This window comes from Episyrphus balteatus, chromosome 3 (genome assembly GCF_945859705.1).
Source record: "Episyrphus balteatus chromosome 3, idEpiBalt1.1, whole genome shotgun sequence".
NCBI classification, from domain to species: domain Eukaryota; kingdom Metazoa; phylum Arthropoda; class Insecta; order Diptera; family Syrphidae; genus Episyrphus; species Episyrphus balteatus.
This window is the reverse complement of record NC_079136.1, coordinates 1-12,852: the sequence shown is the minus strand read 5'-3', so window position 1 is coordinate 12,852 and position 12,852 is coordinate 1. Positions and strand designations below refer to the sequence as shown.

The 12,852-nt window shown below is 33.9% G+C and overlaps 2 protein-coding genes across 5 annotated transcripts in view; one reads left to right on the top strand and one right to left on the bottom strand.

The window, feature by feature from the left end:
* LOC129913102 (polycomb protein Su(z)12-like) overlaps positions 1 to 8,213 on the bottom strand; it is a 40,776-nt gene extending 32,563 nt beyond the window's left edge. The window contains exons 1-8 of one of the 4 annotated variants that reach the window (XR_008771980.1): positions 8,000 to 8,212; positions 7,861 to 7,907; positions 7,521 to 7,799; positions 7,278 to 7,455; positions 4,349 to 5,186; positions 3,526 to 4,286; positions 3,143 to 3,265; positions 823 to 932 (exon numbers count right to left, since the gene is read on the bottom strand). Coding sequence is in view for 3 of the 4 variants with exons in the window: in XM_055991587.1 (XP_055847562.1) it covers positions 751 to 932; positions 3,526 to 4,286; positions 4,349 to 5,186; positions 7,278 to 7,455; positions 7,521 to 7,799; positions 7,861 to 7,907; positions 8,000 to 8,093 (2,379 nt within the window). In the remaining variant the exon portion in view is untranslated. Of the gene's footprint in view, positions 1 to 564; positions 933 to 3,142; positions 3,266 to 3,525; positions 4,287 to 4,348; positions 5,187 to 7,277; positions 7,456 to 7,520; positions 7,800 to 7,860; positions 7,908 to 7,999 lie in introns of those variants that run through there. The other 3 variants (XM_055991587.1, XM_055991588.1, XM_055991589.1) reach the window with 3 other exon arrangements.
* Positions 8,214 to 9,457: 1,244 nt separating this feature from the next.
* On the top strand, positions 9,458 to 10,563 carry LOC129914363 (uncharacterized protein C16orf52 homolog A). The gene is made up of 4 exons (XM_055993569.1): positions 9,458 to 9,552; positions 9,605 to 9,721; positions 9,781 to 10,184; positions 10,252 to 10,563. The coding sequence occupies exons 2-3, from the start codon at positions 9,619 to 9,621 to the stop codon at positions 10,179 to 10,181; spliced, it is 504 nt and encodes a 167-aa protein (XP_055849544.1). The 5' UTR covers positions 9,458 to 9,552; positions 9,605 to 9,618; the 3' UTR covers positions 10,182 to 10,184; positions 10,252 to 10,563.
* Positions 10,564 to 12,852: the final 2,289 nt, after the last annotated feature.

Here is a 12,852-nt window from a genome sequence, read left to right as displayed (position 1 = left end):
GTATACCCCTAGGACGTTCCCCCTTTTAAATTGAATATTTCTTTTATGAGCGGAGGCATGCAGAAAATGAATGCGCAATAGTAAGTTGCAACAGTTGCATATGTTTTGCACAGCATTTGTGTTACCAAGCTTATTTTATTACCTTTGAAATAACAAAATCAAGGAACTGAATTAAATTATGTATTTTATACAGACACTCTAAGATATATGTACTTAATTTTTCTTAATTCTAATGCCTTTCGGCCTTATAACTATTTTAATACTAATATTTCAATGGTTGTTATTTTTCACCAAGAAATAATATAAAAAATTGGAATCAAATCTTTTTTTCTTTCTTAGCAATCCAACTCCTTAACCACTCGGCCACCACGTCAAGTTTTTGCAGGGTGGCAGGGTTTGTTGTAAATGTCAAAATAACTTCGAAAATGAAAAAAAAAAATATTTGAATATTATACGACTTTTTCGGTGGGAAAAAAAAGTTCGTGGGAGATTCGTGAAAGGAAATTAATTCCCATAAAAAATAGGGCTGCCTATAAATAATTATGAAAAAAAAGAACACAAAACTTTAGATTTCTTTTATTAAGTACTTTTATTTGGATTCAAACTTAAAAATATCAATAAAAAACTGTGTTTAACTGGGAAGTTTTCTTACGCTTTTTAATTTTTTTAGTAGGTTGATAGTTTTAACCTCCATTTTTTATCGCACGTTCTATACAGCAAATTATTTATCAAAAGGATAACTTTAGACATTCAATGTCTTTCTTTATCAACTTTTGTTAGAGGAACAGATAAGCGAGTCCGGAGAGAATGAGTTTGCTGGTGACTCAAAGCTGAAACGGATTGTCGACGAGTAATAATTTGGTGGACTGGCTTTTCCGTTGGTGGCAGTGCAGTTAATTTCTGAGGACTACTTTTTTTAGTCGGCGGTGGATCTAATTTGGGATAGAAATTATAATGTAAGAAATATTTCATAAAAATAAATAGTTCGTTCTTTCCTAAATGCATGCTTCGAAAACTTGACCAAAGAATAGCTTTTGCTGATTCAAAAAAGTTTCCCTACAAAATTTTGATTATTGCATTTCAACAAAAAATTTCAAATAATTTTAATGAAATACTCACTTTATATTATTTCTTCAAAGCACATTTAGTTTTTTTTCATTTTTTTTTTTTTTTTGCGAAAATTCGCATTCTAGGATAAAAGATTTTACTGCAAGTTACATTTCATTAAATAATGACAATTGGTCATCTTCTTTACACAATTAAATGTGTTTTAATGGTATGATATGTTACATTATCAGGTTTGAGCTCAGAACAATGGTCTCCATTTGATTTCCAAAATAATTTTAAGGAACGTGGAGTCTTTCTAACATAGACTTGTTTTGGGAGTGTTCGGAATGTAAAATTACAAATTGTTTAAAGAAAAACAAAAAATGACAACATCACGATTTACAGATAATACTTCAAAGTAATCAGAGACTTTGTTTATATACGATTTTTCAAACGCACAGTAGTCGGGCAGATTTTAAATTGCTTATGCTATGAATAAATAAAGGGTAATTCTATGAAAAAGTGGATATAAAGTGGGAACACAATATGCTAGTTATGAACGGCAACTCTTTATGGAAAATCCAAGAAAAGATTCTTTACTTATCTTATTAGTTCATTAAATCGATTAATGTTGTATCAGGGCTCATTATTGAATATGCTCAAATTTTGTTTTCAAATTTGTTTCATGCCCATATCAGATTGGTTCTACCAAGCCAAATGAAAATTTCTTTTATTTAGCGATTTTCTGGATTAAAAAGGAAAAATAAAAATAGTTTTCGTGACTACGCAACGTGTCACCAACCGGTAAATAGAAAAACGGTAAATAGAAAAAAAAAATAAAAAATGGCACATCGAGTATTTTTCAGACGAAGCGATTAGGTTTGTTCCAGACTTTTTGTGCACTAAATTCGGCAGTCTGTAAAATTAATGAGAGTTGGGAGAGAATTCTCTCAGAAGGAAATAAAACTACGAAAGACTGCCAAAAAGTCTGGAACAAGTTGAACACCATTATTCAACACAATTTCATATTTTATGCTTAATTCGATAAACATTAACACTTTTTTAATGTAAAAAACACGTAAACGCGATTCAATTTAAAAATCACTACAGTTTGATTTGTTTTCTTCTTTATTTATTTGTTTGACATACGTCAACTTTTCATTTGACAGAAAGGGTGGGGAAATTTTTTACTCTCTCGTGAGCGCTCTCTTCTACACAATTTTTGAAGTTGGGAACAGACTCTGACCAAAAATAACCAAATATTACTAAATTCGGCAGTTGCAAACTTAGTGTGGAACGGACCTATTGCTGTTAAGTTTTTGAAATTCGATTTACGGCAGTGGCAGAAGTCCAAAGACCAGCAGTTAAATTGTCTGCAAAGTTCAGGGTCATGAAAAACTCTAAACTTGAAAAACTCTTAAAACATGTGTCCTATTAATATAATCTGAGTCACCAACAGAATTTTATTTTTTCTTAGCAAATGCTTAAAATCATTCATGGACACTATTTTTCGTATAAATTTATTTTAAAATTGACAAAAACTATCTATTTAGGAAACTTTTCTGAATGTAATGCCCGTCGTACACTTAGCGTTCAACGCACTCAACGCGAATTTAACAAATTAATTATAAAAAAACGACGCCACTATACGTATATTTTTTAATAAATTAGCTTAGTAGCGATCTCCAACTGTGTAAAACTTTTGTTTGAATATAATTGAAAGCACCATCAATTAGAATTTAAGGTTTTAAATTTGCGTTGAATGCGTTGAACGCTAGGTGTACGACGGGCATAACTTGAGTTACCATGTGCAATTGCCTAATATAACTTGCCTCCCGTATTTCAGACAAATATCTTTGGTAAAGTGGCAATACACCAGTACTTAAATTAAGCATTAAAAACTTTTTCCGAAGCCAGAACTATTGGGTTATAGGTGCATACGTGCGACGGTAGAGCAATACAAACAAAAAATAATCTTTTCCAATAATTTACGTGGCTAAGATTAAAATTGATCGAAAAAATCATCTTTAATTTAATATCTACATAATATATGGAGGCATTCAGTAGATTTATTTAAATATTTTTTTAAAGGCACCTAGGTATATGACAGGTTACTCGAAAAGCGATGATTTGAGGACCGAAGTATTATATCACGAAACAATAAAATTATTCATTAAAATCAGTTCATATGTATATAATGTATTCAATTAGAAATCGTCTGGAATTGAAAAAAAAAGAAGATATTAAATTGTATTTTTATCATACAGAAGTAGCAATTCGAATGTGTTTGGGTGAAAATGAACTATTGAATGAACGCGCCAAATGAGTCAATATGCTATAAAAATTTGCATATTTTGAAACAGAAAAAAAAACCAACACAAAAAAATGAAATGATTATGTGCCTAGTATGACCCAGATGATATGGATCGTAGTTTTTATAAAATTTCTATGGGAGATGAATAATAGGTTTACACTCACCTTTCACTAATGAAAGTCTTCTCTTCATAACTGGTTTCGGAACTGATAATTCGGTAATGTGCTTTGATGAATTAATATCATTTGGCGATCGTTTTTCCGTCTTACTTGGATTGTTCTTCGCTGTTGTCTGATTCAAGGGTGATTTTAATGCATTGAGTCCTAAAGAATTTTTGCTAATAAGTATAGTTTTTGGCTTTGGGGGCTTCATATTTTTCGAAGGTTGGCTGATTAATGAACTGGTAGAGCAACCATCTATTAAGTTTCGACTCTCGTTTTGCTTTTGTGGAGATTTAAGTTTTTGTTCAACTTGTTTGTGAATTCCCACATTTAACCAGAATTCCAGCTGGGTTGCCCGAGACTCGGATATTAATTTTTGGCCATCTGGATACTTGCTTAGAATTCCTTGCAGTTTTTGAATAGTCTTATATAAAGTCTCGGGTGAAACTAGCCCATAATCGAATAGTGAACACATATGTAATATAAAATTGCGGTATAGATTTTTTTGAATTATTTCTCGTCCTTTTGCATCTAGAAACATATCACAGGCCAATGAAAGCTGACAGTCGCCAACGTATCCATTTTTCATTACATGCAGGTTCCATAGTTTCATAAGTTCCTTTTCACCTTCATTCACATCCGAAAATTCGTCGATCATTTGAACGGTTTTTTGACGCAACCAAAGAGGATCACTCTCTCCCTCGGAATCGATATCAAGCTCTTTAGGATGAACAGGTAAACACGTTTCCGTGTGGTGGTAGAGCCTTTTAAAGTTTCGTTTAAGTTATTTGAAAGAAGATTCAGAGATCATGTATATTCAACTTACCTGTTATGACCTGCTATATAGGGTCTCTGGTTCGTTAAATCGTCTTCGTCCAAAACAAGAAACTCATCAAGACAAGTTTTTTGACGACGTGGGCGACAAACAAGCAAGTTTGTAACAGATGTTCGCCTTACTGGCCCACATGTCCTCGCGAAAGAACATCCAGATGGGCCCACTAAGTCATAGGGTGATCCAGCATATGATCCATCATAAGAATCATTGATTGTTACATCAATTCGGGCTCCGTTGCCAGCTGGATGATATGTAAAATTAAATCGTGCATGACACAGCTTTAAATGTTTTAATAAAGAGTACAAACGCAGACAATCTAGTCCACACCACGGACAAACCACCTCCTGGGTGTATTCTGTTTGCTGCCGTGTGTTATTGCTATAGATAAAGTTATAAACTATTTGAAGCTTTTCCTCAACTAAAATTTTTGGTTTCAAGGCATTTGGCTGCACGTTTATGGAATTATTGTTGTTGTTAATATTTGTAGATGTGTTATTGCTTTCGATGTTCTGCATGTCGGGAACTACATTCTCACACATATTTTTAGCATCGACAAAGTTTGATATGGATGTATTTGACCAATTTAATCGGAATTTAAGCATAGGACATTGATTAAAGACTTCAAATTTTAAAGTAACTGGGATGTAGCTGTCTGGCAGTGTTTCCCATGTTCTTTTCTTGGGTGAAAAGCACTTGAGACTAGTTGAGGAAAATTCCTGGAGGGCAGCTTCATACTCTCCTTCCCCGATACTTCCACAATTCTTTTCAAAAACCACAAGTTCGCATCCAAAGTTTGTTGAACACAGTTTTGGTCGCTTAGATGGCATATCTAGAATGCAAATAAAGATAAATGCAATGTTTAAATTCGAACGAATATTTAATGTGGAGAGATATACAATAGACTTATTCAAAGAAAAATTTAACTTTTTTTGTTGTATCGAAAATATTGTTGGAAATGACGAAAAAAAATCTGTAAAAGTAAGAATATTATTAGCCGTGTTTTATTGGTAAATCAGTACTTAGCTCAGTAAAATTTTTGCACGGGAAAAAACAACAAATGATTGCTAAGGAAAAACAAAAGTTTTTTATTTGTTGGTTTACAGAGAAATTTTTTAAAGTTTTTGACCCTTCAACAATAAGGACTATTAATAAATAAATAAAAATAATCAATTGTTATTGTTTACAGCATAAAATGTTTACTCAGTAAAATACTGTGTATCAATAAAACACAGCTAATATTAAGCAATTGGTCAGTAACTTAGAGTGCCCGTATAGGGCCAGTAAGTTAGTTGTAATTAATTGATAAGTAGGCTAGTTTTTATGGAATTTTGTCTAGCCTTAAGATAGTTTTAAGATGATGCGTGTTTTATTCGTAACTCAGTATTTAGCTCAGTAAAATTTTACACGGTAAACAACAAAAAATGATTGCTAAGAATAAAACAAAGTTTTTTATTTGTTGGTTTACAGAGAAATTTTTGTTATACACTTATACATTTTTGACGCTTAAACAATATAGGATTATAAAAAATAAATAAAAGTAATCCGTTTTTGATGTTTAAAGCATACAATTTTTACTTAGTTAAATACTGAGTACCAATAAAACACGGCTATGATAAAAAATAAAAATTAATTTAAAATAAAAAAAAAATCAGTCAGGGGATGGGGGTACCCAGTTCAATTCCCGGATGGGACAAAGAATTTTTTTTTTAATTTTTTTTCTTTTATTTCCTTTTTTTATTTTAAAAATTTAAATGAAACAAAAATAAATAAATAAATACATACTTTTAAGACCTAATTTCACATCCGTTTGTTTTCAAAAGCGATAAATCCAATTTTCAAAAAAGATAAATCCAAAAGCGTTTTTTTTTTATATATTTTCAACAAACTATTGGTCCAAAAACTAAATATCTACCAAACGCTATTCTATAGCTGGGGAAAATTCTACAGAATATATTTTTTATAAATAATTATCATGTTTTGAAAACAAATTAACCTAAAATTAACAATTATTTTAAAAAACAAAATAATTTTTTTTTTTTTTAATCAGTCTAATTCCATGGAATTGTGGACACGAATTAAATTATTCAGACTTTTTTGCTTTTTTCCAATAGCAAATTTCTACATATTTGCAAACGGCAACTTTTTATGCAAGTTGCAAGGATAGATTCTTTGTTATATCGTCGGCATAAAGAAAAATTGTTTCAAGTCCTTAAGAAATCCTATGTACTTAGAACAATTTTGCTTTACGCCGACGATATTAACTTATGGCTGGAAATTAAATTCAGAGAGTATAAATAATCTAAGGCATAAGCCTGCCAGCTACAGAAGAATTTCACATGAACGTGACGGAAAAACAAGATGAATCCCCTTCTGATTGCTAAAATAAATATTACTTTACTTTACTTATTACTTTAATGAAAATACATTTACCTATTCTTTAATTTAGCCACAATAAATCGCAGGTAACAGGAGTTGTCATATTTATGTAATGTGAGTTACCTGAATATTTTCAAATTTTTCAAAAATAAATGTTTGAATAAATTTTTGGTTTTGTCACTAACTTTAAAAGATTGTATTTTTTATATATGGAATCTTCATTAAAAACAAATTAAGACTCAAAATTTCACAGAAAAACTTCATACTGTCGGACTCTTAAAACTCGTGTCCGATTTGTGTAACGTGAGTTACCAACAGACTTTTATTTTTCCCAAGCAAATGCTTAAACTAAAAGAAAATGTTTTACTTAATTATGAAAGTAATAGTTATGCTTAATAATTCATGGACAGTATTTTCGTATCAATTTATATAATATAATTGACAAAAAAACTATTTATGTATTGAAAATTTTTGTGAATGTAACATGAGATACCATGGAATTACCCTAAACAAGTTTAAAATTTTTTAGATTTATGATACGCACCGTCGTCGTTTCCTAAGGCAGAATTATTGTTGAACATTGGCAGAACTTCGACTCTGAATAACACCTTGTAAATGGTGTGTTGATCGCTCAGCGGACGCAAAGCTTGCATTGGAATGCACACTGCTGGATATTTCTCGACATTCGCTGGCGGATTTATAGTTACACTTGAAATGTGAGTCTGTAAAAAGAAATACATCATACCTATTCTCATATTCTTGCAATGTGGGTGCAAGATACACATACCAAAATCTCCTGAAAATCGGCATTGCTCTCTTTGCGCTTATTTTTTGTTATTTTGAACATTGTCGTGTGAACGTTGACCAAGTCTCCGGTTTTCCACTCCTCATTTTCTTCGTTCTTGTCAAAGAGGCCCATAAACACAATATTCAAATAGTTACCCACAGTATCAGTTTTATGTGAAATCGTGTCGAGAAGTGTGTTTACTTTAAAAGTCGAACGCTTTTTATTACTCCTTGACATTCGGTCTTTCATATAGCTCAGTGTTCGGTTCAAAAATATTGGCTAGGTTAAATTAAAAATAAGGTGAATTAAAATAGGCAGGGAACTAAAACAACAATCTTACACTTGTGCCATGACGATTCCTGAGAAAACGATAGATTTGTGTGGGCTCTGCAAGGAGAAACAATTGTGTTGTTGAACGGTGTTTTGTAGTTTGATAAACACAGGCAATAAATTTATATAAACAAAAAACAAATATTTACTTTCGAATGCTTGTAAAAATAGTTCCTGATCGGCCTGTATGCCACTCAATTTGTACATATCCAAGTCTTTTTCCCTCTTTTTTTGAGGTGGCATTTTTTTTTTTAATAAAAGAAACAATTGTTTATCAACAATTAGTAATCGTATTGGAGCTGTTAAATAGCAATTTATTTTGTTTCAAAGTAATTAGTGCAGACAGAAGTAGCGGCGCGAAAATTATTTATGTCTGGCTCGTTTGTGTGTGAATTGACAGGTTATGTTTAATTTTCTAGAGGTTGGTACATCTGTTCTCAGCAACGTAGTCATTCAACGAAGGTTTACACTAGATTACAAGTTGTACAGTATGGCTTGACGACCAAAGATATTTTATCATTAAACATGCTTGATGATGTTCAACACCTTTTTTCTTGTTTCCTAGTTTATTAAACCATGCAAATTTTCAAACAATCTTTTATTTGCTTTGATTAATTTGTTTTAATTGGTTGCTCAAACGTGGTCTTCCAACTTATTATTCGTTTAAATACAGACATTTCTTTCAAGCCAAGATCTGCAACGTGTGTTTCAGTGTAAACACAACTACATTTTGTATTCCCCTTCAAGCAAACAGGTCCGACCTCGGTCCGAATCCGCTCCGCCTGAGGCGGAGCTGAGTCCGACTTCGGGTCAGAAACTGGTCCGAAGGCGGCTCAAATTAGTATGGAAATTATAATCACCGCGAAGTCGATTGCATATGTATTGGTGTGGTGAAAATCTTCATTCCGAGAAAATGGAGCCGAAGGCGGACCTGAGTCGGAGCAGCGAAAACCTACCAGAAAGAGGAATAAAAAAGGACGTTTCGCATTTGCGACCAAAAAAAGAACTAGATTTTTTTTTTTCACTGAAACTGTTTTTTTTTTATTTAATTTTGGCAAACGAAATTTTCACAATATATACAATATAAAATAGAATACATTTTTTCATTTTATTTTATTTGTTGTTGCTGCTGTTGTTGGTGTTTCTTTAGATGCCCAATCGCATGTTTCACCTTCTGCCTTTTTCTTCATAATTAGAGATTACATCTACAACACAAACAGAAACACATCATTTTAATCCAAACACTTTGAGCGATATATACAACATACCTTTTTTTGTTTCCATATTGTTAATAGTTTAATATAATTGTTTATAATTACACTTATATTTTATTAACAACGACACGAGACACGACGCGACTAAACACTTCAACAAAAAATAACAAAATGACGCTTTTGCTCTTGTTGGCTATGTCTGTCTACTTTTTTTTCCTTTTCTCAGTTTTCACCACGATTCTCTTAGACTTTGTGTTCATACACAAAAAGTTGCAAGTGTGTGAGTGCAACCCCGCTTTTCTCGGTCGGAGGTCGGACTATCTTTTCTGGACTCCGTTTTCTTGCTTGAAGGGTCATAGTTGACAGATGTCTTTTTCTTCGTTTAGTTTTTTCTTTTTTTTTGCAAAAACAAAACTACTCCCGTTAAATCAGGCAACCAATACTTTGTTTAGTTTTGTTATTATTGGTTTGTGTCTTGTGTGTTGCAGGTTTGTTGTATTCATCAAAATTTTGTGAAAATAATTTATTTTTTATTCGTAGGAAAATTAAAATAAATGGATAAGCTGACAACAATTAGTGCAACATTATTTATGGCTGCAGATGTTTTTGCAATCGTAAGTCTAGCCATGCCCGATTGGATTGTTACAGAAGAAGCTGGTAATATGATAAAAATATTTAATAAAAACAAATAAATGAAAATTTCTATTTCTTTGAAGGTGACATCCGCCTAGGGCTAATGTGGACTTGCATGACTTTGTATAATAGGCCGCAAGTATGTTTCACTCCTGAGCTGCAAATTGAATGGCTGTTGGCATTAATTTGCATATTTGTTGGATGCATTTGTGTCACCACCACAGTAATTCTTTTGGCATCGAGTACCTGGGACCGCAATGTTATTCCTTATGCCAGATGGGTAGGATTCACAGCGATGGTATTGTTCTGCCTTGCTGCAGTGATTTTTCCACTTGGTTTTCATGTGGATGAAATCGGTGGGCAAGCATATCAACTTCCGAATACTTACAAGATCGGAATCTCGTACATCATGTTCGTGTTGGCGCTCTGGATAACAGTTGTGTCAGAGCTATTTGCAGGAAAAGTGTGTTTGCCACATTTTTAATATAATAGGTAGGTACATTAGCATGTAAATAAACTTGTACAATAACTTATTTCTTATTTCATTTAACAATTAGGAACATGAGCGATTTCCCTGTGGACCATGGATTGGACATTTACTTTAGTTCAAAGATGATTAATAGCCCTATTCCATTGGAGGTGGTAGTTTACTCGTGAGTAGAAATCTAGTACAAAAACTACACATTCTATCTCCTCGAGTAGAAGATCATGTGTTAATTCTAGTACTAGATCTACTCATGAGTAAAGTACCACCTTCAATGGAACGGGGCTAATGTATCGATTCAGAACAGAAGCTGTTCCATAATTATTTTTTTTATTGAAATTTGAAAAATAAATAAATGTGCCGTGCGAGACGATGGCCCGCAGCATTTTTTTGAAAAGGGCATATTAAAATAATAAATAAATTAAAAATATCAAATGCATTCATTAAAATAAAATAAAATACACTAAGAGGCAATTTTTCAATAGCCAGATACACCCCAGTTAAGGGTTATTCCTATGAATAAAAGTGTTTTTTATCTTGTGTTTTTTATCTTCTGATCATTGACGAATAAAAAATCAGGGGTAAGTTGAAAATAAATTATAAATCAAATTAATAAAAAAAAAAATTCGCATCAGAACCACGAATCGAACCCCGGACCCCTGTCGCCGAATCCAGACATCTAGACGCGCTCGGCTACCGAAGGGAAAATTTTTTGCCGTCAAAAGGTACGTTGTTGAACTTTAATATTCATATTTACCAGCCATTTAAAATTTTAAATAATTCTACTAATTGCCACCACTAAAATTAGAAACTGATTAAAATCCGCAACCTTATTCATAAGAATGAGTGTGGTGCAGTGGATATAGTTGTTGGTCGGCAACTTCACCATAGCAGGTTCGAATCCTGCAAGTGGGCTATGAACAAAATTAGCTCCAAAGTAAAGTGGCGACTGGTGAGATGAAGGTGTGGTAGTCACACGACAGGTGGGTGGAAGGTGTGGTAGTCACACGACAGGGGGTGGGAGTTAGGGTGGAAAGGGGAGTGGAGAGGGGAAGAAAGGGAGAGAGGGGCGGAGAGGAGGGCGCAGCGGAGCGAGAGAAGTGTTGGAAAAATGAAAAGATTTTTTGGACGGCATGACGGCCGCGCGCGCGGCCGTCATGCCGTCCAAAAAATCTTTTCATTTTTCCAACACTTCTCTCACTTATGTAAAAAGATAACCCACTTAAGGCAAGCTGATAGAATTTCGAGATGATATTGGGAAAATTTTTTGAAAAGTGTTGAAGCTGAACGCTTTGACCTAGAGACATGGGAGTGGTGCCATATGAAAGCTTATATTCTCAGCTACCCGATAGTGGTATAATCGGGTTTTTGGATTTTTTTCAAAATTCCGAGAAAATCCAGTTTGAAAGTTCGGGTAAATTGTTTTTTTCGAAAAATCCCCGAACCTTTGAACGCTCCTGCAAGCTAAACCGCTTGAGGGAAATTTTTGGCAGTGATGCCAAATGGTAGCTTGTGTCATGGGCTTGCGCATTGCACATTGTCAGATTCTTAAAAAGCTCATCTTCCCTGTTAAACCGCCAAATCATGCCTATTTTTTCAGCATCGGGCTTAACTTTTTTTTTAACCTTTAAGTTCTCCCAGTTTGAGAACCCGTGGACCTACAGTGATGGGAGTTGTACCCAAATGTAGGTGAGAGTCCCCACTACCTTTGGGTATCAAAAAAATTATTTTACCCGTTTTCAAAATCCGGAGATATAGGCGTTGGAAGTTGGGGGTGCGAAAAAGCTTCTGGTTGTTGAACGCTTTGACCTAGAGACATGGGAGTGGTGCCATATGAAAGCTTATATTCTCAGCTACCCGATAGTGGTATAATCGGGTTTTTGGATTTTTTTCAAAATTCCGAGAAAATCCAGTTTGAAAGTTCGGGTAAATTGTTTTTTTCGAAAAATCCCCGAACCTTTGAACGCTCCTGCAAGCTAAACCGCTTGAGGGAAATTTTTGGCAGTGATGCCAAATGGTAGCTTGTGTCATGGGCTTGCGCATTGCACATTGTCAGATTCTTAAAAAGCTCATCTTCCCTGTTAAACCGCCAAATCATGCCTATTTTTTCAGCATCGGGCTTAACTTTTTTTTTAACCTTTAAGTTCTCCCAGTTTGAGAACCCGTGGACCTACAGTGATGGGAGTTGTACCCAAATGTAGGTGAGAGTCCCCACTACCTTTGGGTATCAAAAAAATTATTTTACCCGTTTTCAAAATCCGGAGATATAGGCGTTGGAAGTTGGGGGTGCGAAAAAGCTTCTGGTTGTTGAACGCTTTGACCTAGAGACATGGGAGTGGTGCCATATGAAAGCTTATATTCTCAGCTACCCGATAGTGGTATAATCGGGTTTTTGGATTTTTTTCAAAATTCCGAGAAAATCCAGTTTGAAAGTTCGGGTAAATTGTTTTTTTCGAAAAATCCCCGAACCTTTGAACGCTCCTGCAAGCTAAACCGCTTGAGGGAAATTTTTGGCAGTGATGCCAAATGGTAGCTTGTGTCATGGGCTTGCGCATTGCACATTGTCAGATTCTTAAAAAGCTCATCTTCCCTGTTAAACCGCCAAATCATGCCTATTTTTTCAGCATCGGGCTTAACTTTTTTTTTAACCTTTAAGTTCTCCCAGTTTGAG

Bases quoted from the DNA above. Each gene is read 5' to 3' on its own strand.
- LOC129914363 (XM_055993569.1), top strand. From the start codon at position 9,619: ATGGATAAGCTGACAACAATTAGTGCAACATTATTTATGGCTGCAGAT. The intron at 9,722-9,780 runs GTAATATGATAA...ATTTCTTTGAAG, and splicing joins GATTGTTACAGAAGAAGCTG to GTGACATCCGCCTAGGGCTA.